The 26630-nt window shown below is 40.2% G+C and overlaps 1 protein-coding gene across 49 annotated transcripts in view; it reads left to right on the forward strand.

The window, feature by feature from the left end:
• The window catches only part of LOC132198038 (cell adhesion molecule Dscam2), an 82505-nt gene that overhangs the window by 30829 nt on the left and 25046 nt on the right, over positions 1 to 26630 (forward strand). For 5 of the 49 annotated variants that reach the window (XM_059621715.1, XM_059621737.1, XM_059621736.1 and 2 more), the window contains exons 5-11: positions 1367 to 1531; positions 4087 to 4236; positions 13135 to 13261; positions 16270 to 16451; positions 16512 to 16766; positions 17036 to 17443; positions 17532 to 17693. In XM_059621715.1, the coding sequence (XP_059477698.1) occupies positions 1367 to 1531; positions 4087 to 4236; positions 13135 to 13261; positions 16270 to 16451; positions 16512 to 16766; positions 17036 to 17443; positions 17532 to 17693 (1449 nt within the window). Of the gene's footprint in view, positions 1 to 673; positions 836 to 891; positions 1054 to 1366; positions 1532 to 1649; positions 1812 to 2754; positions 2917 to 4086; positions 4237 to 5396; positions 5521 to 5626; positions 5751 to 5798; positions 5923 to 6134; positions 6259 to 6303; positions 6428 to 6802; positions 6927 to 8313; positions 8438 to 9309; positions 9434 to 9479; positions 9604 to 13134; positions 13262 to 15684; positions 15806 to 16269; positions 16452 to 16511; positions 16767 to 17035; positions 17444 to 17531; positions 17694 to 20123; positions 20412 to 20517; positions 20806 to 21295; positions 21584 to 21734; positions 22023 to 22163; positions 22452 to 22610; positions 22899 to 23060; positions 23349 to 23528; positions 23817 to 24004; positions 24293 to 25180; positions 25469 to 25599; positions 25888 to 26630 lie in introns of all 49 variants that reach the window. The other 44 variants (XM_059621758.1, XM_059621764.1, XM_059621739.1 and 41 more) reach the window with 37 other exon arrangements.

Below are 26630 nucleotides of genomic sequence, written 5' to 3' on the forward strand. Positions count from 1 at the left end.
TAAACGGGCTACCAAGGCCTTTTTTTTGTAGAACATTAAAGAAAATATTGAAACTAGAAAATTAGAAAAATAGCACAGCTAATTTTACAAAAGTTCAAAAGATATTAAAGAAATAGGTTTAAAAGTCTTTAAACTATATAAATTTTATTTAAGTAACGTTAAAATATCAATTTAATATATACGTTCTTAATTATGTAAAAAAGGTTGAAATTTTTAATTATATTTAAAATATGGGATTACTCTTTTATAAATAAATTTTATTTACTTCACATAAATATTGTAGAATAATATATTTTGTAAAAAGGGTACTCCATAAGTTTTATTTTCTATTGAAAAAGGTCACTTATAATTTCTGAGTAATTTCATGGTTGTTTTCTTTTTTAGAATAGAAAGAACACCTAAATTTAAACTTAACTTAGGAAAAAGAAATTTTGTGGAATTGTTTAAATATAATAAATTAATTTTTTCATTCAAAATTTATAAAAATTATAAAATTAATTTTAGGTAACTCAAACATTCATTTTTGTTTGCAAATTACGTTCACAATGATTTTTTAATAGTTTATAGTGCAATAAGAAGCATGGAGTTAAATTTAATCTCTCTCCTGTTCTTCATCCACCCCGATTAATTTTCCCGCACTACTAATGACCCTCTGGCCGTGTCACCTGCGCAGTGGTCACGCAGTACTACGAAGCGGAGGTGGTGTCCGAGTACGTGATCCGCGGCAACACGGCGGTGCTCAAGTGCACCATCCCCTCGTTTGTGGCCGACTTTGTGCGGGTGGAGGCGTGGGTGGGCAGCGACAAGAGCGTCTACACGCCGTCGGCCGACTACGGTAATTAGCCCGAGCACAACCACTAATCCCGGCCCTCTGTCTCTTTGTCCCGCCAGTGGTGAATCAATTTTATGAGGCTGAGATCATGACCGAGTACGTGATCAGGGGCAATGCCGGGCTGCTCAAGTGCAGCATCCCGTCGTTCGTGGCCGACTTCGTGCAGGTCGAATCGTGGGTTGACGACTCGGGCAAAATTTTTGTCCCGTCCGAGCACTACGGTAAAATAATAAAACTCCCCTCGCAAAACCACTCATGAAACTAATAAAATTTTATAATGCATTTTCAGGCAAAATTAATATACTTTTTGATATTTTGCAGATTTTATTAATTAATAAATTTAACTAATATTTTGAAGTGAAAAACCGGCTTGTCTTTGTAAAAATTATTTCTCAATAAAAACAAGAAGAAAGGCCTGATTAATTTTCTCCTTATAGTAAACAATTTCAAAATATTCAAGCTTGTTTTTCACTTCATAAAATTTTATTTCCACTTCTAGTTTTTTTCTATTAATTTTCACACACCCTTTCGTAGTTGTTTCGCAATATTTCGTGACTGAGGCGGAGAACGAGTACGTTATTCGCGGCAACAGCGCTGTCATGAAGTGCAAAATCCCCAGTTTCGTGTCCGACTTTGTGTCCGTCGAGGCATGGATTTCGGACACTGGGGAAACGTACACCGTCTCCAGCAGTCAGCACGGTAATGGCACCCCCCGCTCCGACTGACCTTCCTCTTATTTCCAGGAATCACCCCAATACTAATTTTATTAATAATTTTTTTTAATCATGAAACTTATAATTCGATTTCGAATCCAAAGTGGTGTCCCAAGCGTACGAAAGCGAGGCGGACAACGAGTACGTCATCAGGGGGAACAGCGCCATCATGAAATGCGAGGTCCCCAGTTTTGTTGCCGACTTTGTCAGTGTCGACCTTTGGACTGATTCTGACGGCAACAACTACCACCCCTCTAACGAATATGGTAATTTCCCATCAACACCCTTTCTAACAAATTTAAAATTTTCAGATTATTTACCAAAAGCTAATAAATTCAAATTTTCAGCATTTTACCAACAAATAAATAATATCAAAATTTTCAGCCCATTTTTATAATTTTTGAAAAATGTGAATTTCTCCAATAGTTGTGCACCAGTTCTACCAAACGAGGGTCATTGACGAGTTCGTCCTGAAGGGAAACACAGCCACTTTAAAGTGTCTGGTGCCCAGTTTTGTCAGTGACTTTGTTGAGGTGGTCGAGTGGATGACTGACGACCAGTCCTACTCGCTCGCCTCCAACATCAACGGTAATTCCGCACCCTGACAAAACTTGTTCTTTCTTGTTGAATGACAAAAATTTTCCTCTTGCAGATCAATATACTGACAGAAATTTTCATTTTCAGAATTGTTCAAAATTTTTAACAAAGGGTGGATAAGAGTTGAAAATTAATCTCTGTTGCAGCCGTGAACCAGTATTACGAAGCACAGGTGTACGATGTGTTTGTAATTAAGGGTAACGCGGCCGTGTTTAAGTGCAACATTCCCTCGTTCGTCAGCGACTACGTCGAGATCGTGTCCTGGGCGGACACCGAGGGCACCCAGTACCCCATGGCCTCGTCCTATGGTACTTCAAAATGTCCACCAAATATTTATTTCAAAAATTATCGACATAAATTTGGGAAATTTTTGTACAAGTAATTGAGAAAAACTAAATTTGATAACCCTTTTCTTGTCCTCGGCAGTCACCACTAACTCTGAAAATTTCTAAGTCCCGTTTTAAGCTAGTTTTGCGTCGCGGCCGCTTGGGGCGCCAGCGTGCAGCAGCTCACGGCGGCGCAGCATACCCGGCAGGAGTCGTTCGGATGGCCAGTCTGCTTGCTGTGTTTTCACTCAAATTCTAATTGGGGTGTTTGCGTTTGTTTTGCCAGTGGTCACGCAGCACTACCAGGTCAACGTGATGGACGAGCACGTGCTCAAGGGCAACACGGCCATCATCAAGTGCCACATTCCCAGTTTCGTGGCCGACTATGTTTCTGTCGCATCTTGGGTCGAGGACGAGAAAAGGGACATACTGCCCTCCAAAGAATATGGTACATACAAAACATGCAATGTATTTTTTGTCGCCCAATTTTTGGCAACCCCTGTCCAAACTTGCAGCACAGAAGTTATATCAATTTTGTTCTAAATGAATTCTTAGGTGCTGCAAGCGTGGATAAATTTTATTTTATTGATTCATGTATATTCAACAAAATAATTTTATTCAGATTTAATGTTGGATTCACCTGACCATCAAGGAGCTGGCAATTTGTGAACTTATTTTTAACGCTATCTAATTTTTAGCCTCCTAAGTGTTCCAGTCAGCAGATTTACTTTCATTTATCAAAAAAAATTATCAATATTTTATAAGGAATTTATCTCATGAAAATTTATCCATGGTTAATATTTTTGGAGGAACTGTAACATTGTCTAAATAAAACTTATTATCTTATAATCAATTGAATTTAATACAGAAGTTTGTTTTTTATTAAATTTTTAATTACTAATTTTGAGTAGAATTTCAAAAATTTAAAGAGTCATCAATTTCAAACACTAAAAAATAGACAACAAATTTTAATTGGGATAGTTACAGTTTCTCACTTTATGTGTGTGATTTTTTGTGTAAAAACTTTTATGAGAGATGGCAATATTTTGAGGCATTTTATACATTTTAAGGCATTTCATTGTTGCAAAACCATGCTTCTTTTATTAGCAAGTAATTAAAAAGATCTTTTGTTTTATCATTATTTTATCTAACTCAGATAAAATATAACAAAGTAAAAGAACCAAGGTTTTACAATTGAAGACTTATTTGATTTATATTTTTGGAGACACATAACGTTATAAAAAAACTTCATTAAAAAACTGAATCACCAAATGTTTGGTACAGTAATTTTTATTAACCTTTCATAGCTATTTGCCTCCAAAAATTGTATACTACTTTAATTAAAAATTCAAGCTTTTTGCTTTTTCTATTGAAATAAATTGAAAGCTTTTATTAATAATAAAATATCAATTTTTTTTTACAAAAGCAGAAAGCTTGAAATATTTGAATTACTTGTTTTACAAACATTTGTTTGCTTTGCTTCATATTGCTACAGCAAATATCCCTCAACTCTTTGCCATTGAAATTTAAAGTAAAATAAGGCAATAAGTTGGGATTTTAGTAGCACTGGCACTGCAAACGTATCTGCGCACTTCCTTTACACACGTTCCATTTCCAGATGGAAAATATCTAGTCCTGCCTTCGGGCGAATTGCACATCAGGGACGTTGGTCCCGAGGATGGTTACAAGTCCTACCAATGCCGCACCAAACACAGATTGACGGGCGAAACTCGCCTCAGCGCAACCAAAGGTCGATTGGTCATCACCGGTAAGTCCGCGAAATGCAATTTATTTTTCAGATAAAAATCAATTAATTACATAATCTCTCCTTCTTCGGGTCAGTTTTCTCCAAGCAAAGTGGCCTCTTCGGAGGACGGTTTGTCCTAGAGAGTTCACTGACCTCGAAAAAGGCAGCAGAGACCGAGTTAGGGCGTAACAGGTGGTCTATTGGGGTGGGTCTCTTTTGTTTGTCAATCTGCCAGCCAACTGAGAGTGGATTGTTTGCATTGGTTAATCACTGATTAGTGATTTTTAATTCAACCTGATAGAAAGTGGCACCTGTTGCGCTCTGCTTGGCGTTTGACATTATTTTGCCTGCACAAAGTTACAATTTTTAATAAAATAAAATAATTCCTGAAACTACCAAGTAATTATCACCGGTTTTAAATTTTTATTTATTAAAATTTTATTATAAATAAAAAGTTTCAATACTTACAATAATAAACGACTTTAAATTTGTTAACAATTTTTTTTAATCACACTCATTGCAAGGCAAAATTATGTCAAACTTGCTTTAAAATTGCAGCAGAATTACATTCCTTATTGACTTTTTTTAAATTAGTTTTTGATTTTAAAATTAAAAAAAAGGAAAACTTTTTTCCACAAGTTCAAGTGAAATAAATTTTCAACTGTAATGAAGGTTTATTTTTAATTTTTTTGGATTATGTTTGTTTGGTCTTTCCAAATAAATTATCCTCCCTTTTGTCATTTCCATAGAATAATGCAATAAAAATTAATTCTGCTGCAATTTTGAAGCTCTTGCATGTTCAGAAGTGATGCACTTTAACGTAGAGATTTTTATTAAGTGCGTCACGCAAATTCAATTATTGCTGGCTTTTTGTTGCCGATTTTGGCCAGCTGTGTGTTGAAGGTTGCCTGAATGTTGGGATAGGGTACCCCTGCTACGCAAAGGGCACACAAGCGGTTTCAAAATCCAAAATTATTGTACGATCGAGCCGCATTGAGGCTCTATTTTTCTCGAGCAAAAATTGTGCTCTGCTAAATTCAAATCAGCCTTCTCGCCAGATCCTATCCTTTAATATGGGGACCCAGGTAAGTGAGGCTCTCTTTCTCATAGACGTATATTTTTATTTAACTCCGGCTCGCAGGACTATTTAATAAAAAATCATTTATTTGGAATAAATGCAGAACCAGTCGGCAGCGTCCTTCCAAAGTTCCCAACTCTCGATAGAAGTCGAACTTTTGACACCAAACTCAACCAGAGTCTGACTATTTTGTGCCCAGCGCAAGCGTTTCCCGTCCCTTCTTACAGGTAATTTCCAGAAAAGGTCCTATTTCAACGTTCAGGTAGCTCTAAAATTTTGTCGGATAGGAAGGACCTTTTATTATCATTTAAAATTTTTTCATTTGGAAAATAGATCCCGTCAGTAGCACTGCTCCGATGATTCCGTCGAAAGAAAAATTTGATGTAGCCGCTCGGAAGTCGGGAGCAAATTTGGCCCTTCTTTGCCAAGCTCAGGGTCATCCTATCCCAAGCTTTAGGTAACCAAACGCAAAGCGATTTTTGAAATTTTCTATTTTTTAAATTAGAACCGATTGGTGCAAAGGCGCCAAAGTACTTCACGGACGACCGAACCCATTCTTTCACTCGCGGCGGCGGCTCAAGTTTTGCCCTTTTGTGTCAGGCGCAGGGCTTTCCTGTCCCTGCATTCAGGTCAGTTTCAGAACTGTTTTTGTAATTTGGGGTTTACGTAACAGATCCGGTGGGAGCGAGAGCGCCAAAATATCATTCGGAAGAAAAAATTCATCACTTGACGCGAATCGGCGGGCAGAATTTCGCCCTTTTGTGCCAAGCCCAGGGTTTCCCTGTCCCTAAATTCAGGTGAGGCTTTAGATATTTTTCTTACGTATAGTTTCCCTTGTCAGATCCCGTCGGTTCAAGAGCACCGAAATTCGCTACAAATGATAAAACGCACTCATTTGACTGGCAAGCTAATTCAGGGTTTGCCCTGTTGTGTCAGGCTCAGGGTTATCCTACACCTTCATTCAGGTGAGCCGAAGTGGCCCTTTTTAAAAATTAAATTTTACCATTTAGAACCGGTTGGTGCAAAAGCTCCAAAATTTTCAACTGACTACGAAACGCTTTCAATCAAGCGTTACGAGGGTCAGGGTTTTGCGCTCCTTTGCCAAGCCATGGGCTATCCAACCCCTTCATTCAGGTTAGTTGTTTTTCAAACTAAATAAAATATTTTTTTATTAAAATAGAGCCGGTTGGTGCAAAAGCGCCAAAATTTTCCTCTGACTATGAGAAGTTTTTCATAAGACGTTACCAGGGTCAGGGTTTTGGTCTCCTTTGTCAGGCTCAGGGATACCCAACTCCATCTTTCAGGTTTGTTAAAAAACCCAGCAAAATTATTGTTATTTCCATTTTAAAATAGAGCCTGTTGGCGCAAAAGCTCCAAAATTCAACTCCGATTATGAAACATTCTCAATAAAAAGACAAGAAAGGCAAAGTTTCGGTCTCCTTTGTCAAGCTCAGGGTTACCCTGCCCCGTCATTCAGGTGAGAAAACTTTACTGAAATATTTTTATTAGAACCGGTCGGCGCCAAAGGTCCAAAATTCTCTTCGGAATACAAAACGTTTTCCTTGGAAAGGGCCCAAGGACAAGCTTACACCCTTTTGTGTCAAGCCCAGGGCTTCCCTGTCCCGGCGTTCAGGTACACAATTTGACGTGGTTCGTAATTAAAACTAATTACATAGATCCGGTTGGTTCGAGAGCTCCCAAATTCTCAATTGGCACCAAAGTAATTTCAATCGAGTACCCTTCAAGAATTAGTTTTGCTCTTCTTTGCCAAGCTCAGGGTTTCCCTGTCCCAGCCTTCAGGTAATTTATTGAAAAGTTCGTTCAACAATAGAGAAATCTAATAATTTTAGATCCGGTCGGTTCAAAAGCACCAAAATTCTCCGTCGATGCAAAAATTGTATCAATTGAGCGAAAATCTGGAAAAGGCTTTTCATTTCTTTGTCAAGCACAAGGCTTTCCCGTCCCATCATTCAGGTAAAATTTTTGAGCAACAAAAGCTCACTCCACCATTTTTCTCTAGATCCAGTCGGTTCGAGAGCGCCGAAATTTTCAGTCAGCACAAAAATTCAATCTGCGGAATTTCCCTCTGGAATTAGTTTTGCCCTTTTGTGTCAGGCGCAGGGTTTCCCCGTCCCAGCCTTCAGGTAAATTTCAAAAGATTTATTTAAATTTTCCTAGATCCGGTCGGATCAAGGGCACCTAAGTTTTCGATCGGCGCTAAAGTACTCGCGTTAGATCATTACGCCGGTCTCGGTTTAACGCTTTTGTGCCAAGCTCAGGGCTTTCCTGTCCCTTTATTCAGGTGAGATGATACTATTTTAAACTCGTCTTTGTTAGATCCTGTTGGATCGAAGGCTCCAAAATTCAATTTGGACACGGAAACGCTTTCCTTCAAAAGAGGATATGGGCTAGGTTTCGCGCTGCTGTGCCAAGCCCAAGGGTTCCCTGTACCTTCATTCAGGTGGGAAGATGGTTTTCAAATATTTTAATTTGCGATTTAATTTAAATTAGATCCGGTCGGGGCTAAAGCACCGGCATTTTCATCAGACGCGAAAAGTAGTTCATACACGCGAACCGAAGGTAGCAGCTTTGGCCTCCTTTGCTTAGCCCAGGGTTACCCTACGCCATCCTTCAGGTTGGTTCCTTATATTAAAAATTTCCCCAATTACAAAATTGCAGATCCGGTTGGATCGAAGGCGCCCAAATTCATGTTGGACACGCTGACTTTGTCTTTTATAAGAAACAGTGGACAAGGGTTCGCACTGCTTTGCCAAGCTCAAGGGTTCCCTGTACCTTCATTCAGGTGGGAAGAATAATTTTGGTATTTATTTTGCGATTTATTTTTAATTAGATCCAGTGGGGGCTAAAGCTCCTGCTTTTTCTACGGATTTAAAGAGCAGTTCATTTACGCGATCTGAAGGCAGCAGTTTCGGCCTCCTTTGCTTAGCACAGGGTTACCCTACGCCTTCCTTCAGGTTGGTCCCCATTTCTTGAAAATATCCCATCATTAAACATTTCAGATCCGGTGGGATCAAAGGCGCCTAAATTCATGTTGGACACGCATACGCTGTCCTTTACTAGAAATAGCGGACAAGGTTTTGCGCTTCTTTGCCAAGCTCAGGGTTTCCCCGTTCCTGCATTCAGGTTTGATTTTGACTTCGCTTAATTTTTAATTCCTTAAATTAGATCCTGCGGGATCAAAAGCACCAAGCTTTTCGTCGGATTCAAAAATCAGTTCGTACACTCGTACGCAGTCGAGCAGTTTCGGCCTCCTTTGCTTAGCCCAGGGCCACCCTACACCTTCTTTTAGGTTAGTAATTTACCAGAGTATTTGCATGACACGGTTCAATTCCAGACCCTGTCGGATCAAAGGCACCGTCCTTCTCAACCGCAACCATTAGTTCAACATTCAAAATGCGATCTGGTCAGGGTTTTAGCCTGCTTTGCCCGGCGCAAGGGTTTCCACCCCCAACATTCAAGTACGTCAAAAACCCCCATTGAAATCTTTATTTAAAAATTTAGATCCGGTCGGTTCAAAGGCTCCAGCGTTCTCCACAGCGTCCAAAAGTTTTACTTTTGACATGCGTTTTAATCAAAGCTTTAGCCTCGTGTGCCCCGCTCAGGGTTACCCCGTTCCATCATTTAAGTAAGTTTAAGTCCCTTAATTAAAAAAAATTCAATTCCTCAGACCCAGTTGGTTCAAAAGCGCCCGCATTTTCCACTGCCTCGTTTAGTTCTTCTTTTAAAATGCGTTTTGGAGAAGGATTCAGCTTGCTTTGCCCAGCGCAGGGGTTCCCAGTCCCTTCTTTCAAGTAGGTCAAACTGATTTTAATTTGGAATAAAAACCAAAAGATCCGGTCGGCTCAAAAGCACCTGCATTTTCCACTACGTCGCTCAGTTTCACTTTCAAAATGCGATTCGGAGAAGGATTCAGCTTGTTATGCCCAGCGCAGGGGTTCCCAGTTCCTTCCTTTAAGTAGGTTCATAAATTTAATTATAAAAAATTTATTATGTAGATCCAGTCGGCTCAAAAGCACCAACGTTTGCTACAGCTTCAAAAGGCTCCATTTTGAGCACAAACAGCGGAGTCAATTTTAACTTGTTGTGCCCTGCTCAGGCGTTTCCTATCCCCTCATTTAGGTAATTATTTACAAAAAATCAAATTTTTCCTTTCGGGTTTATTCAGAGCCAGTTGGATCGAAAGCTCCCGCTTTTTCCACCGACTCGAAAAGTTTCACTTTCGACCGCCAAACGGGTCAGAGTTTCGGTCTTTTGTGCCTGGCGCAGGGGTTTCCGGTTCCAGCATTTAGGCAAGTGCAAAAAATAAAGCGAAAAAATAATTTTCCGTAGACCCCGTCGGCTCAAAAGCGCCCGCCTTTGCGTCAAACTCAAAGACAAGTTCGTACGTGATGCGAGCGGGCCTCGGTTTGACCCTTTTGTGCCAGGCGCAAGGGTTCCCCGTGCCGTCGCACAGGTATGAATGGGAAAAGTCGTTAAGTTGTAGTAGTAGGAGTAGCGTGTAGTGGTGCACAGCGTACTCGTACATTGCGCGAGGAGTGGGAGTAGGAATGAATGGGCGCGCAACAGGTGGCTCATCCACGCAGCCGTGTAAACAAGAAGGGCCTTTGCTCGCTGTGCTCAGTCAGCCTTGACCTTTCCTCCTCGTCTTTGTTCGCAGCGGTGACTGCATTAATTATTTAAAAGTGGCTCGTGTGCGACGACATTGTTGAGGGGTTGTTATGTTCCACTCAAAATTAATTATCGTCTCCAGTAAGGGTGGAAAAAAATTAATTTTGTTTGTCAGGGGTACCCTATTCTAAATGTGAAACAGGCTAAATTTTTATTAATTTATTTGTTTATTTATCAATTTCTGTTAAATTATTTAGATCCTGTGGGAAGAGTGCCTCCAAATCTCCCGAAAAGTTCAAAATCAAATTCATTTGAGGTTGAGACAAATCGCAGTATGAGCTTGTTGTGCGAAGGCCAGGCATTTCCTGTTCCGAATTTTAGGTACTAAATTATATCGTAGCTGGGGTTACTTTTCTCCCGTCAATTCAGGCAATAGGTGAATCATTTTGATTTTAATACATTAAAAAAAATAGATCCTGTGGGCCGAGTTCCTCCAAAACTACCTAAGGGTGCGAAATCTGATTCTTTCGAAATCGAGAATAACAAAAGCATTAGCCTCCTTTGCGAAGGGCAGGCGTTCCCTGTTCCAATATTCAGGTATTTTAAACTGATATATTAAAATTTTTCCGGTTTTCTTTTGCATGCAGAGCCAGTCAGTAGCGAAGCACCTCGCGTGCCTCCAACTCAAATGGTCACAATTTTAAGGAAAAAATCTGCCACAAATATTGCTCTTCTTTGCCAAGCTCAGGCTCATCCAGTGCCAAGTTTTAGGTCAGTTTCTTTTAAAGTAGATGAAACCTTCTACAAAATGTTTTTCAAATCCTTCAAATTTTAATGGAATACAATAAGACATACTCAATTTGTTTAAAATATGATGAAAAAAGCATCATTTTCTAATTTTTAACTCACCCGAACGGAATAATTTCAGTCGTTCGGACCCTGTTTATAACTCAATAATATTTTCTAAACGGCTTGTTCAAAAATTTTGAAAATTTGTATTCGGATGCAAAATGACAAGGCGCATCTAATGGCTATCTTGGATTTTTTGTCAGATTGCCCATTTTCAAGGGGCATAAAACTTTATATTTTGACCTTTGGCCAGGGTCAATGACCTTTGACCTAGAAACTTGCTGACCATTGAGAAAAGATACCTTGGTTCATTAACTCAAACTTCCTCTCAAGGAAATTAAAAAATCTTCACCCAAATTAATTTGGCAGCAGTTTTAATAAACCCTTAAGTATCTCCGGCGGCCATATTGAAATTTGACAAATATGAAATTTTTTAATTACTTGGGTATTTTTGGAACCAAAATACGAACTATCATGAAATTTATATGTAGAGATAAATTAATTCCAAGCGCTTAAAAATTAGCTTATCTTTCTCGGAAACGAGTAAAATGAAAAAAACCACGTTTTTTGACCTTCAATCAAACTTTTCTCAAAAATTTACGCGGTGACCCCCAATTTTCTGGTGCCAAATCTGTGGCAGGGTTATCTAGGAACATGTTGGTGGGTCACATACCTTTGGCAAAGTTAGTTTCATTTACTTAAAATGGGATTGAATGATTTTCATAAAAATTGTCCATAAGCGAACCATGTTAAATTCAAACGCGTTTTTCTCAAAAATTTATGGGGTGACCCACATTTTTCTGGTTATCAAAATGATCCTTATGGCCTAAACTATCAGTTTCTGTGGAGGATATTGCTGCCCTAAGGTGGTACCATCCTCTTTAAATCAGGGGGACCCTATCTGAACATTCATCAAATTTTTATTTCGGAATTGTATACGTTTTTGCAATTATATTAAGATCCCGTGAGCAGTGCTGCACCAAACGTTCCGCCATCAGCAAAAATCGTGGTGACCACTAAAAAGGAAAAAGCGAGTGTCGCCCTTTTGTGTCAAGCGCAAGGTCATCCTTTGCCAAATTTTCGGTAAATTACCCGTTCGTAAAACATTCAATCAACCTTCCAATTACAGAATTTTTAAAACTAGTTTTAATATTTCTTTAATCATTTTTTATGATATTCTATCCAGAACCAGTCGGTCATGTACGTCCGAACTTTCCGAAAACAGCTAAAATCAATAACGAAGTGGCCAGTGGCAATTTTTACAACTTGCTTTGCGAAGCACAAGGTTCTCCACCGCCACTTTTTAGGTAAATGCCCTATCCCAACATTGATGCTTAAAGCATGGAGAATTTTTTTAAGCATGTAATAAAAAATAAAAAATGCAACAATCTGTCAGATCCCATCGGAAGCGCTCCACCCAGACTTCCTCCAAAGTCAAAGCTGGATGCCGTCATCGGGCACTCCTTCAAACCAGTAGTTTTAGCATGCGATGCTCAAGCTTTTCCATTGCCAAGCTTTAGGTACTTTTTTTTTGTATATTGATAAAGTAAAAAAAAAAAAATTCTAACTGATTCAATCTTGTGTGCTCTCTGGCGTAGTAAAATTAATTTTTGGCTTTTTAATTTTCAATTTCATTTATAAATATTTTTTATTAATTTTTTAACAGAGCCCCAAGCCAGTGTAGCTCCAAAGGCGAAAGATAAGGACATATCTGGCCACAAAAAGTCCGTTCATTCAGGCAGCGACATTCCGCTTTTGTGCTCAGCCCAGGGGTTTCCGACTCCAATTTTCAGGTTCTCAATTAATTTTAATGTTTCCAATCAGAGCCGCAAACAAGTATGGCTCCGAAGGCGAAAGACACTGAATTCGAAACAATGAAAAAGAAAACTCGCTTGAGCGGAACCGTTCCTCTAGTGTGCCCAGTCCAGGGTTATCCTGCTCCCAGTTTCAGGTCACTTTTTATCCTTGCTAAAATCATTTCATTTCGAAAGTCAAACTAACTTTTATTTAAAATTCTTATAAATTGAACATTCAGAGCCGCAAACGCACATGCGTCCCAAAATAAAAGACAAAGAAATCGGTCAGGCGTGGAAGTTTGCAGAATCAGGTCGAACCGTACCCTTGCTGTGTGCCGTTCAGGGCTACCCTGCACCTTTATTCAGGTACCTCAGATCGTCCGTGATTGAAATTTACTTTGCATTTCAAAGAGCCACACACCAGCATCCCTCCTAAAATGAAAGACAAGGAGCTGGGTCAGGTGAAAAAAATAGTCGACTCAAACCGCACGCTGCCCTTGATTTGCGCAGTTCAGGGTTTCCCTGCCCCCACCTTCAGGTACAGACGAAAACTTAATTTTTTTCCAGAGCCTTCTACTAGTGTTGCCCCTAAATTAAAGGATGTGCAGTACACGGGGATTAAAGCAGTAGCAAGGGGTGGTTCCATGCTCATGATGACATGCATGGTTCAGGGTTTCCCTGTCCCTATTTTCAGGTTGGTCCTAATGCCAATTTTTATAAATCCAAATGAGACCTCTGTAGTTTTGAAATACGTGGTTTTTAATAAAAAATTACAGAGCCGCATTCTAAGATGGCCCCTAAATTAAAGGATTCAAAAATCGATGTTGTCAAAACAGCTCAGGGTAGCCAGTTTACCCTGAACTGCATAGCACAAGGTTCGCCCGCTCCGATCTTTAGGTAAAGCATCAGGCAACCTAGTTTCTCATTTTTTAAGTTTTTTTTCCCGATGGTTAGAATTTTAAATAATTTTCAGAGCCTCAAACAAAAATGGCCCCCAAACTAAAAGACTCAAAGATAGAGTTAAAGAGAGAAGTTTTACCAGCCAATGCAACCGTAGCTCTCATGTGCATTGCTCAAGCTTCACCTGTTCCCTTTTTTAGGTAAAAATATTTATAAAAATAAAATATACAAGAACCGACTTTCCGCAGCACTCAGGCAACCTAAAACAATGAGAATTTCCAGCTCATGAATGTTTGACCAATAAAATTATTATATTATATTGAATTATTTAGAGCCTCAATCAAAACTGGGCCCCAAATTGAAGGACACTAAATTTGGTTCGATGAAAGAAGATGTGCTAAATTTTTCCACGGCAGCACTGCAATGCGCAGCCCAAGCTTTTCCACCACCTGTTTTTAGGTAACTGCGTATGGCACAAAAAATTCAGGCAGCCTTTTGCAAATGTTTTTCTCTTAAAATATCAAATTGCTAAGTCTGGTTGGGTACGTTTTTAAATACAGAGCCGACAAATCAAATTCCACCCCGTACGCACGGAAAGAAATATGATGGGGGCGAATTAATGCTTGTAAAAGAAACAGCAGCCGCTTACCTCACTTGCCAAGTCTCAGGATTTCCAGTTCCTCGATATCAGTAAGCCAAATTATCTTCAAATCAGGCAACCTTTTATTTATTATTATTATTATTTGTTTTTTAAATTTAAATTTGAGACAATTTTTTAAATGATACAGAACCAACTGCTAACATTCCTCCTCGTTTCGCCGGACGAAAAATCGACGGCAGTTTGCTTTCGGAAGTGCGAGAAAACTTGACCGTTGTTATCCTTTGCGAAGTCTCAGGGTTCCCTGTTCCAAAATACAGGTTCGGAAATTTTAAATAAATGGTGTCCCAAAACCTTGCAGATCCGCACGGAAATATCGTTCCGCGCGTTTCCAAGGAACGATTCGAGGGCAATGACGTTCAGCTGGGCGAAGAGGCAGTACTTCTTTGCCCAGGGCAAGGGTTTCCCATCCCAAAATTTCGGTAAATTATTATGATTTTTTTTTTTAAATATGCGTTCAATACATTCAGGCAACCAGACATGAAAATCAAATGTAAATTTAAAATCATTTGGGCTCATATATTTGAAAATCAGAGCCAACTGGTCGAACATCCCCCAAGGTGTCGGGAGATGGTTGGAATAAACAGAATAATGACTTGGGTCAAGCGTTGGCTTTGATGTGCGATGCTCAGGCCTTTCCGGCCCCAACAAAGCGGTAAGAGTCTGTTGAAAATTCTTAATTCTGGTCCCACACTGAGCAGCCCGTCGATTTCTTTCAAATTCCTCCACACATAAAAATGAGTGCTGATTTATTTGTACCGTTCCAGATTTGTAAAAGCATGGACGGATGCATATTGATTGATTTCCTCCCAGGCTACCAAGATAAAGTCAAAGTAGCCGGTAAGTCCTGGGGTTATAAATAGTTTTTGTTCTCGTTCATTTGCCCATTTTGCTTACTTTTTTAATATTTTGATAATCGTGCCTCTAGAAAAGCTTTAATTTTATTTTTACCCATCGCTTTTGTGGCTTCTTTTCAGTGTGTCAGGACTCATTATTAAAAAAAAGGTATTTTCAGAACCGTATTGTTTGTCACAAAGGTGAGAAAAACGTTTTTAAATCAAATCGGGGTTATTTCCTCCAACCTTCAGGCAATCTGGCTAATTCACGTTTTTATCTTTTGGTTGAAGAAAAAAATATAATTTTATTGTAGAACCTACAAGTAGCGTCGGTCCAAAAATTTCTGGTGGAAGGTTGCAAGAGCTGAGCGTGAAAGTTGACAAAATTGCGACGGTCCTGTGCCTCAGTCAGGGATTCCCAGTTCCTAGTTTCCGGTAAATAATTGTTAATCAGGCAACTTTCTGGATATATGAATTTCATTTAATTCTAAATATTTGGTAAAAAAATTGCACTGCAGAGCCGACGAGCAGTGTTGCTCCCAAATTGGCCGGGGACAGGCTGCAAGAGCTAAATTCGGCTCAAAAAACAGGGGTCACAATTCTTTGCTCGAGTCAGGGTTTTCCCGTCCCTAGTTTTCGGTGAGTTTGATTATTCAGGGAACCTTCTATTTCTAAACTTTTTCTTGAGACGAAAAAAAAACACGGAATTTTGATCAAATTTAGAACCAAACTCGGCGGTTGCCCCAAAAGTTACGAGCAAAACAGTCGAGTACAAGATTGGGCGAGAAGGTGGCCAGATCGTGGCCCTCTGTCCCGTCCAGGCATATCCGGTGCCCATGTATAGGTAACGTATTATTAGAGCGAGAGACAACACCTCTCGACTTCCTCCATCAATTCATCTTCTCATCACGCTGATCGCCGCCTCATTGATTTGCACACGTGCATCTCTTCCACTGTCTCGCTCTTTAGAGGAATGTCCTCTGATCTCGACCTGACTGCTAATCAGATGGACTTTTAATTTACAAATAGTGACACCATATTAGGCTTAAGCTAGGGCGTAGATTTTTCTAAGGAGTATTGCTTAATTTTGAGATAAGATAATAATAATAATAATAATAACAAATTGAAAATTGCTTCAAATTTTCAGTAATAAATTCAATGTTTAATGTTCAAATTTTGAAATTAATGTTAAATTTTGTAATTAGCTCATAATAAATATTTAAATTTACTCCTTTTGCAATAAAACGTTAGGTATAGGCTCAACTCCTTTTAACTTCATCTCTTAATCCTTAAATTTGCGATTTCCAGGTGGTACAAGTTCATCGAAGGCACTACCAGGAAACTGGCTGTTCCCCTTGACGACCGAGTCAAACAGGTTAGTGGCACCTTGATCATCAAAGAGGCCAAAGTGGAGGATTCCGGCAAGTACCTGTGCGTCGTCAACAATTCTGTCGGTGGAGAGAGTGTCGAGACTGTCCTCACGGTCACTGGTAACAAATATTATTTTCCATTTTTTTATTCGTATATTATAATTTGTACATGAATTTTAGCCCCTTTATCTGCAACTGTCGAACCTGAAACCCAGACTGTTGATTTTGGAAGACCTGCTGTGTTCACCTGCAACTTTGAAGGCAACCCTGTTAAGACCATCGGCTGGCTGAAGGACGGCAAAAATCTCAACCATGAAGATGCGACCCTTAGGATAGACTCTGTGAAGAAGGAGGACAAGGGCATGTACCAGTGCTTTGTGCGCAATGACCAGGAGAGTGCCCAGGCCTGTGCCGAACTCAAACTCGGAGGCAGATGTAAGTCAAATTCTTCGCCATTCATAATGATTAAAAATTTCAACTCATAAATTGACCAAGTATTGTCAAAAATTGGTTCCATTAGAAATAATAAGTTGGTAGAATTATAATTTTTTTTTTAACATATGACATTAAAACTTATTGCTCTTATTTAATTATATGTGTCGTTTTCCTATTTTTTAAATTTAAATTATTCTTCAAACTGTTCTTTTTGTTGTTGTTAAATTTGAATTAATTTTCAAATGTTAATTCATATTTTTTGGCTGCAGTTGAACCACCCCAGTTGAGGCAAACCTTCGCCGAAGAGACTCTTCAGCCCGGCCCTTCTGTCTTCCTGAAGTGCGTGGCCTCCGGCAACCCTACTCCTGAAATCACCTGGGAACTCGATGGCAAGAAGTTGACCAACAACGACCGGCTTCAAGTTGGACAGTATGTGACTGTCAACGGAGACGTCGTTTCTCACCTGAACGTCTCGTCCATCATCACCAACGACGGCGGCCTCTACAAGTGCATTGCTTCTTCCAAGGTTGGCTTCACCGAACACGCCGCCAGGGTCAATGTTTACGGCTTGCCATTCATCAGACCCATGGAGAAGAAGGCCATTGTCGCCGGAGAGAATTTGTTCGTCACTTGCCCAGTTGCCGGCTACCCTATTGAAAACATTGTCTGGGAGCGAGGTGGGAATTTTTTTTTTTATTAACAATTATAAAAGTTTTGCTTTTCTAATAATTATAATAATTACTTAATCTTATTTTTTTTGCTCAGATGGCCGAGTGCTGCCAATCAACAGGAAGCAAAAGGTTTTCCCCAACGGAACTCTGATCATCGAAAACGTAGAGCGCCAGTCTGACCAAGCCACCTACACCTGCGTTGCAAGAAACTCTCAGGGCTACAGTGCAAGAGGAACACTGGAAGTCCAAGTGATGGGTGAGTCACGCAAAGCCACTTCTGTTTCTACAACAAATGAGTGAACATTGAAAATTTTAACATGAACTAAAACAATGTTCCCTCAATTGTGATTTTAATATACTTGCAGATTTAATTAAAATCAGTTAACAATTGTTAAAAATTAAAAGTTATAATATAAATTTTTAAATCAACATCAGGTAACTCGAAAAATTTGCAAGTATTTTATATTTTTTAAGAATTTTCAGCTCAGTAAACAGGAGCAGTTGCTGATGCAGAGATGGAGAACAATTTATTTATTTTTTTCACAGATTTTGTTTAAATTTTGATAAATTTGTGTATCTAGTTTTCAAAAGGTAAGAAATTCGTATCTTCTCTGGTTATGTAATTTTGTCTTTCCTGCTGCTCTTCTATCATGAACGTTTCTATTTTTTCCCACTATTTGACAAAATGTAGATCTATGTATATTGTTTAACTTAAGCATTAGGAGAAAAATTGTCTCGAGAAGCTCAAAATCGCCACCAAAAATAAGTCGCGACCGCCCCAATGTGGCTCCGTGCCGCTCCAAAATCATCAAAACCCCTTAAAAATTGGGCCTTCAAATTTTACTCAAAATTTAATCTCTAATAGGCCGGCACTGCTAATTATTCTGCTACTCTCATCAATTTCTGTGCTGACCAGAATTTTTTGCAACCCTTTCGGCACCTAATGGATGTTGAATGGCCCGCAGTACCGCCCGAAATCCTTCCTTTCTCGTTGGGCGAGCGTCCTCGAAGCGCGGGCCAGTCGTTTAGCGTGCACTGTTCCGTCGTGGAGGGGAGCCCCCCGGTTAGGGTGAGATGGACCCTGAACGACCAGCCCTTGGTCTCGGTCCGCCACGTGAAAGTGATGTCCCTCGGCGACTCGGGCTCGGTGCTTTCGGTCGAGCGGCTCGACTCGGAGCACGCCGGTTTTCTCACCTGCATTGCCGAGAACCACTTCGGATTTGCTGAACACACGTCGTTCTTGAACGTCTCTGGTAAAAACACGTGACACGTACATTCACACACTAAAAACAACCAGCACGAAAAACATAAAATACATAATTTAAACCTTGCATTGTGCTGTTAAAAGAGAGGTTCATACATTTTAAATTTTAGTTTAAATTTAATTAAAATATTAATGACTTTAAAAAATTTTAATTTAAAAATTTTAGGAAGCTTTTCAATTTTTAGTAAAATGAAAACAATTTTACAAAATTATTAAAATCCATGCTAACAGCAATTCTATCTTATTATTTGAACTATTTGAAATGATATCCTCCAGTATTTCTTCGGTTTCTCAATTAGACAAATAATTATTTCCAGCAGCTATAATTCGATGAGATAGTTCATAATGGAATATAATTATTATAATGATGAAAGGAAAGTGAACTATAAATGATCAATTTTAATAATAATGAACCTCAACATTAACAGCCTGACACAAACAGAACAATTAATTACAATTTACAACAGACAAATTCGCCCTCGTGATAATTATCCTGGAGAGACCACCAACCCGAGAATGTAAAGCGATGTTCGCGCTCCGCATTTTACATGTTGACTATGCTTTCGATGTGCTTCTTTTCTGCTCTTCTCCTTCCTTCAGATCCGTCTCATTGGAAATTTCTGATCGGTTTTCTCTCTTTAAAATTAAAATTCCGAAAGTGCCGCCCAGAATCCAGCCGTTTTCGTTCGGCGAGCGCGCTCTCAGCCAGGGCCAGTCGATGACGGTGCCCTGCCAGGTGGTCGAGGGCGACGGCCCCATCAGAATCCATTGGAGGTACCAGGGCCGGCCCGTCAGCCCCGAGACGCGCGTCTCCGTCGTCTCTCTGGGCGAGGACTCGGTCATCCTCAGCATCCGCGCCGTGCAGGCCGACCACGCCGGCGAGTACGCGTGTGTCGCTCAAAACTTGGCCGGCCACCACCAACACGCGGCCACCCTCGCCGTCATCGGTCCGATTTACTTTCATGTTGATCAGAAAAAGAAACATATTCTTTCTATCTGCTTCTCCGTCCTTTCATATGCTCGCTGTAGATTTGCCGTTTGTCCGTCCGTCCTTGGATGCCCCATTGACTAATTCTTTTTCGAAAAAAATTCAATTATCAAAGTTAAACGTATGCAACAGAAACACTCGCTGGTACAACAGGTTGCATAACTCTAAAAAATATGCGTTTTTATCCCATAAATTGGCTTTATACATTTGGAATTTCCTGGGGCATCCTGAATTTTTTAGTGTCTTGAAATGTTCGATTTTTATATTGATATTTTAAGCCCTGAAATTGACTCCCTCACTACATTTTCCCAACCAGCACACCCTTTGATTTTTTTGTAATTTTTGCCATCCTGGAACCCAAAAACACTCAACATATTAGCACAAAAGATTTTTAATTTCGGATTTTGATTTTTTCTGCGCACATATTTTTCCAGTCCTTCCTCAGATCATGCCGTTTTCCTTCGGCGAGGAAACGATTAACGCCGGAGACTTTCTTTCCACGCAGTGCTCGATCATTAAAGGCGACTCGCCGATATCGATCGCCTGGTTTTTTAACAACACCGAAATCCAGTCCACGGATCAAATCACCGTGAGCAAAATCGGCAAACGGGGCAGCGCCCTGACCATCGAGGCCGTGCACGCCGCCCACATGGGCGAGTACACGTGCGTGGCGAAAAACGCGGCCGGCGCCACTAATTTCACCACCTACCTGCACATCAACGGTTAATTTTTTTTTTCAAAAACGAATCCTCTCCCTGCACATTTAGTTTTTGCACCTGAGTTATGGATGCACATCTTTTGCATTTTGCTGTGTTTGCCTCTTTGCAGTTTTGCCCCAGATTGTCCCATTCTCCTTCGGCGAAGAAATTCCCAACGCCGGCGAGTTGGCTTCCCTGCAGTGTTCCGTGATCAAGGGCGACTCGCCCATCACCCTCGATTGGTTTTTCAACGGCACCGAAATCGAGAGCAGCGACGATACCACTATAAACAAAATTGGCAGAAAAATTAGCAGTCTGTCCATCGAGTCTGTGCACGCGAGTCACGTCGGCGAGTACACTTGCGTGGCCAAAAACGCGGCGGGATCCACTAATTCCTCAGCATTCCTCCTCGTCAACGGTTAATTAATCCAAAATAATCATTTTTTTTATTGTTAATTTTTTTCCTTGTTTCCACCTTAAATTTTCTGCTTCCGCTTTTACAAATTTATAATTACAGTTCTGCCTCAAATCATTCCATTTTCGTTCGGGGACGAAATTCCGAACGCTGGTGAATCCGCGTCCCTGCAGTGCTCGGTGATCAAAGGCGACTCGCCGATCTCCATTAATTGGCTCTTCAACGGCACGGAAATCGAGAGCAGTGACGAAATCGTTATTAGCAAAATCAGCAGAAAAGTGAGCGCCCTCACTATCGAGTCGGTTCACGGCTCGCACGTCGGCGATTACACGTGCGTGGCCAAAAACGCGGCAGGAGCCACAAATTTCTCAGCATTCCTCCTCGTCAACGGTTCACATGCACTTTAAAATTTGGGATTTGTTTAATTTAATTTTTCTATCCACCTATTCTTTCGCCCTTTTTTATTTACATATCTCGAGCTTCCGCTTTTCAGTTTTGCCTCAAATCGCGCCCTTCACGTTCGGCGACGAGAATTTGAATGCCGGCGAATTGGCCACGGCCACTTGCTCAATCACAAAAGGCGACTCTCCGATAGCAATTTCCTGGTTTTTTAACAATTCCGAAATCGAGAACGGCGACGAAGTGGTCATCAGCAAGATTAGCAAGAAAGTCAGCGCCCTGACCATTGAATCGGCCCGAGCGAATCACATGGGCGAATACACGTGCGTGGCCAAGAACGCGGCCGGCGCCTCAAACTTCTCCACTTTCCTACAAGTGAACGGTTAATGGACCAGAAATCAATTTGTTTGATTTTTTGCAGATTTATTTTTCCACTCCAATGATTTCCTTTTGTTAGGACCGTCGCTTCCGCTTCATTTTATTAAATCGCTTTTTACATAGCTTTTGTTAAAAATGTAAAACTGCTGTTCTAGTTTTGCCTCAAATCGCCCCTTTCACGTTCGGTGATGAAACTCTGAACGCCGGAGAATTGGCGTCTGCGACTTGCTCAATCACAAAGGGCGACTCTCCAATAACAATCGCCTGGTTTTTCAATAACACCGAGGTAGAGAGCAGTGATGAAATGATAGTTAGCAAAATAGGCCGGAAAATCAGCACTTTGTCCATTGAATCGGTTCACGCCAGTCACATGGGCGAATACACGTGCGTTGCGAAAAACGCTGCTGGAGCCACAAATTTTACAACATTTCTCCACGTCAACGGTTTGATTTTTAAAATCTTGTGGTTAATAATTAACAATAATTTTTAATCAAATAATTCTCTATCCCTATAATTCCTACCGAGACCAATTCATTAATTTCCGCTTTCTGTAAAATAATTTATTTAAAAATTAATTGTTCCAGTCTTGCCTCAAATTATTCCATTTTCGGCCGGTGAAGATTCGATCAATGCTGGGGAAGTTGTGTCTTTTCAGTGCACAGTTCTCAAGGGCGACTCGCCCATCTCCGTTAATTGGCTCTTCAACGGAACTGAAATTGAAAGCAACGAGGAAATTGTAATTAGCAAAGGCAGTAGAAAAGTTAGCTCGTTGATAATCGAGTCTGCGAAAGCTTCTCACATGGGCTCGTACACTTGCGTGGCGAAAAATGCTGCCGGATCCAATAACTACACGACGCACTTGCAGATCAACGGTCATTTTTCTTAATTCTTCTTAATTGTGCTTTAATTCTAATTTATTTATTTTCCTCCTTCCGTTTGTTCCCAATTTAGTAAAGAAAAGGAATAACTATGCTTCCGTCATTAAAATCAAATTTAGATTTTTTTAAACTAAGATTTTAATATTTTCGCAGTTTTGCCCCAAATCATGCCATTCTCCTTTGGCGAAGACTCGATAAACGCCGGTGACGTGGTCTCAGTGCAGTGCACGGTGGCCAAAGGAGACTCACCGATGACAATATCTTGGTTTTTCAATAACACGGAAATAGAGACTAGTGACGACATAATCATAAGCAAGAATAGCAAAAAAGTTAGTGCTCTCACAATCGAATCTGCAAGAGCTGATCACGTGGGAAAGTACACGTGCGTGGCAAAAAATGCGGCCGGTGCCTCGAATTTCACAACTAATTTACGAGTGAACGGTTTGGAAACCTTCCAGTTAATTTGGAATGCTAATTCTGATTTTTCTCTTTAATTTTTTTATTACCTTTGACCTTAATTTTACCTGAAAATAGGGCTTTGGTGCTGAGGAATTAAAACAATTTTATCAATCACGAATTAAATCCCGCTCAACAATGTTTCAGTTTTGCCTCAGATAGTTCCTTTTTCCGCCGGCGAAGAAGCGATCAACGCTGGAGAAGTCGTTTCTCTCCAGTGCACAATTCTCAAAGGGGATTCTCCAATTTCCACTTCCTGGCTTTTTAATGGAACAGAGATTGAAAGTAGTGACGAAATCGTAATTAGCAAAATAGGAAAGAAAATCAGCACACTGTCGATCGAGTCTGCGAGAGCAGATCACGTGGGCGAATACACGTGCGTGGCAAAAAATGCTGCAGGCGCCTCAAATTTCACAACATATTTACAAGTGAACGGTTCGGATATTAATAAAAAATAATTTTGAATGCTAATTGTTTGTAAATTAACGTTATTTATCAATCTTCATTTGTCTTCCTTCCACCTTCATTTACCTAAACAGCAAAACTCGCTTTCGAATTGAGATTATTTTTATTTCATAACCGATAATTAAGTTTCCAAATAAATCAATGTTTCAGTTTTGCCCCAGCTAGTTCCGTTTTCAGCCGGTGAAGATCCGATCAATGCTGGAGAAGTTATCTCTCTAACATGCACCGTTCTCAAAGGAGATTCTCCCATATCAATTTCTTGGTTTTTTAATGGAACAGAGATTGAAAGTAGGGACGAAATCACTATTAGCAAAGTTGGAAAGAAAATAAGCATGCTTTCCATTGAGTCGGCGAGAGCAGATCACGTCGGCGAATACACATGCGTGGCCAAAAATGCTGCCGGGGCAACGAATTTCACTACCCAACTTTTGATTAATGGTTTGATTTCGCGCTAATTTAAAAGTTTTTTACTCATCTTATTAATCCTTTCATGCCAAACCTTTCTTCCATTTTTAATTTTTAACAAGCTTCCGACGAGTATGAATATAAGAATCTGATTATTTTTTATGAATTGTTAATTATATTAGATATAATTATATAATTTTTGGAAATAACTTTATTTCTAGTTTTGCCCCAAATCATGCCATTTTCCTTTGGGGAGGAATCGATCAACGCTGGGGACGTCGTCTCTGTTCAGTGCACTGTTGCAAAAGGCGACTCACCGATTACCATTTCTTGGTTTTTTAACGACACTGAGATCGAGAACAGCGACGAAGTGGTCATTAGCAAAATAGGCAGAAAAATTAGCAGTCTGTCAATTGAGTCTGCAAGGGCAGTGCACATGGGCGAATATACTTGCGTGGCCAAAAACGCAGCTGGTGCTTCAAATTTCTCAACCACGCTTCACATCAACGGTTTGAATTCTACAAAATATCCGCATTTATTTCTACTTCTTTCATTTTAACCAATCCAACCAACCTGACCCTTGTTTAAAATATTTGAATAAAATTTTTTCGCGTTAGTTTTGCCGCAGATAATTCCGTTTTCCGCTGGCGAAGACCCGATTAATGCAGGCGACGGTATTTCCCTTCAGTGCTCAGTCACTAAAGGCGATTCGCCGATTTCCATCTCGTGGCTCTTTAACAACACCGAAGTAGAAAGTAGCGACGACATTGTCATTAGCAAAGTTAGCAAAAAGGTCAGCACTCTGATCATCGAGTCTGCCCGAGCTAAGCACGTCGGGGCGTACACGTGTCTGGCGAAAAACGCAGCAGGAGCGAGCAATTTCACCTCTTATTTGCAAATCAACGGTTTGAATTTTTCCATAAAAATGTTCATTTTTGCATCCTTATTAGTCAGACTTAATTTCTTATTTTAAATTTAGTTCTTCCTCAAATCGTTCCGTTCTCCTTCGGCGACGAGTCGACCAACGCCGGCGACTTGGTGTCGGTTCAGTGCACGGTGACCAAAGGAGACTCGCCCATCTCCATTTCCTGGCTATTCAACGCCTCCGAAATAGAGTCGAGCGACGAAATCGTGATTAGCAAAAACAGCAGAAAAATTAGCGCTTTGACCATCGAATCCGTGCGAGCTTCTCACATGGGCGAATACACTTGCATTGCGAAAAACGCGGCCGGATCCTCAAATTTCACAACTCATTTGCACATCAATGGTTTAAACATTATTTTTTTTCTTGTTGTTTACTCTTAATTTTTTAGATAAATTACTTCCTTGTCCGCCGTGCCCAAAAATTTCTTGCTTCCGCAAAAAAAAACTTTTTATGAATTTTTAAAAATTTTCAGTTTTGCCCCAAATCGTCCCGTTTTCGTTTGGCGATGAAACGACTAATGCAGGCGACCTAGCCTCCGCGACGTGTTCCGTCGTCAAGGGTGACACCCCAATCACCATTAACTGGTTCTTTAATGGAACCGAACTCTCTGCCAGCGACGAAATCACGATTAGCAAAGTTGGAAAGAAAATTAGCATGCTCTCCATCGAGTCTGCGAGAGCCGATCACGTAGGCGAATACACGTGCGTAGCAAAAAACGAAGCTGGAGCCTCCAACATCAGCACCTATTTATACATTAACGGTTTGATTCATTTCAAAATTTCAGCTTTTTTTATTTCTTTGTTTTGTTCTTTCCCAATGTGACAGGATTGTTTTCTGTTTTTTTTTTTTAATAACTTCTTTAATCCGTTTCTTCTCGCTTGATAATTTCAGTTTTACCTCAAATCGTGCCCTTTTCCGCTGGCGATGACCCTATCAACGCCGGAGATTCTGTCTCTCTAACTTGTAACATAGTCAAAGGGGACTCGCCGATGACAATCTCTTGGCTATTTAATAACACTGAAATCGAAAGCAATGACGATATAACCATAAGCAAAATTAGTAAAAAAGTCAGTGCCCTGACAATCGAGTCGGCCAGAGCGGAATTCATGGGCGCGTACACTTGTGTGGCCAAAAACGCAGCCGGGGCTTCAAATTTTACTACAAACTTGCACGTTAATGGTAGGGATTTTTCACACAAAAATTTCTTTTTAATTAATTTTTTATAATTTATAACTAACGCTAATTTTCCTCACATCTACCAAGCCAAACCAAAAAGTAATTTGTAAGCTTCCGCTAATTTTTTTAAGTTTGCTATTAAAATGATTTAATTAAAAAAATTTCAGTACTCCCCTTCATCACTCCGTTTGAGTTTCCCACCGTTCCGAGTGCAGCCGGCGACTCGGTTCAAATCACGTGCCACGTCACAAAGGGCGATCTACCTTTGCGAATCGAGTGGTACTTTGACGGCAGGCCACTGGCTCCGCACATGGGGGTCACGACCAATAACATAGGCAGCAGGGCCAATTTTCTCATGATACCTGAAGTTCAGCCACACAATAGGGGCCGCTACATTTGCGTAGTGATGAACTCGGCAGGTTCCGCAGAGTTTGCTGCAGACCTTCGCGTAAACGGTTGGCTTTGAAAATTACTACTTATTGCTTGAGACTTTTAATTATAATTTTATCTCCCCCCAAACTCCACAATCAGGCCGGAAAAATGAAATTAATCAAGGTGGTGAATAATAAATAAAATATAATTAAAATTCCAGTTTTTCCGTACATCACACCTTTCGACTTTGAGGGCCCCGTGAGCTCAGGTGACACTGTCCAATTAGCGTGTCTCGTTACCAAAGGCGATCCACCCCTGATCATTAAGTGGTTTTTCAACGGCGAGCCACTCACACCCCACTTAGGCGCCGTAAC

Source organism: Neocloeon triangulifer, unplaced genomic scaffold (assembly GCF_031216515.1).
Source record: "Neocloeon triangulifer isolate White Clay Creek 2 clone unplaced genomic scaffold, ASM3121651v1 ptg000012l, whole genome shotgun sequence".
In the NCBI taxonomy this organism is placed as follows: Eukaryota; Metazoa; Arthropoda; class Insecta; order Ephemeroptera; family Baetidae; genus Neocloeon; species Neocloeon triangulifer.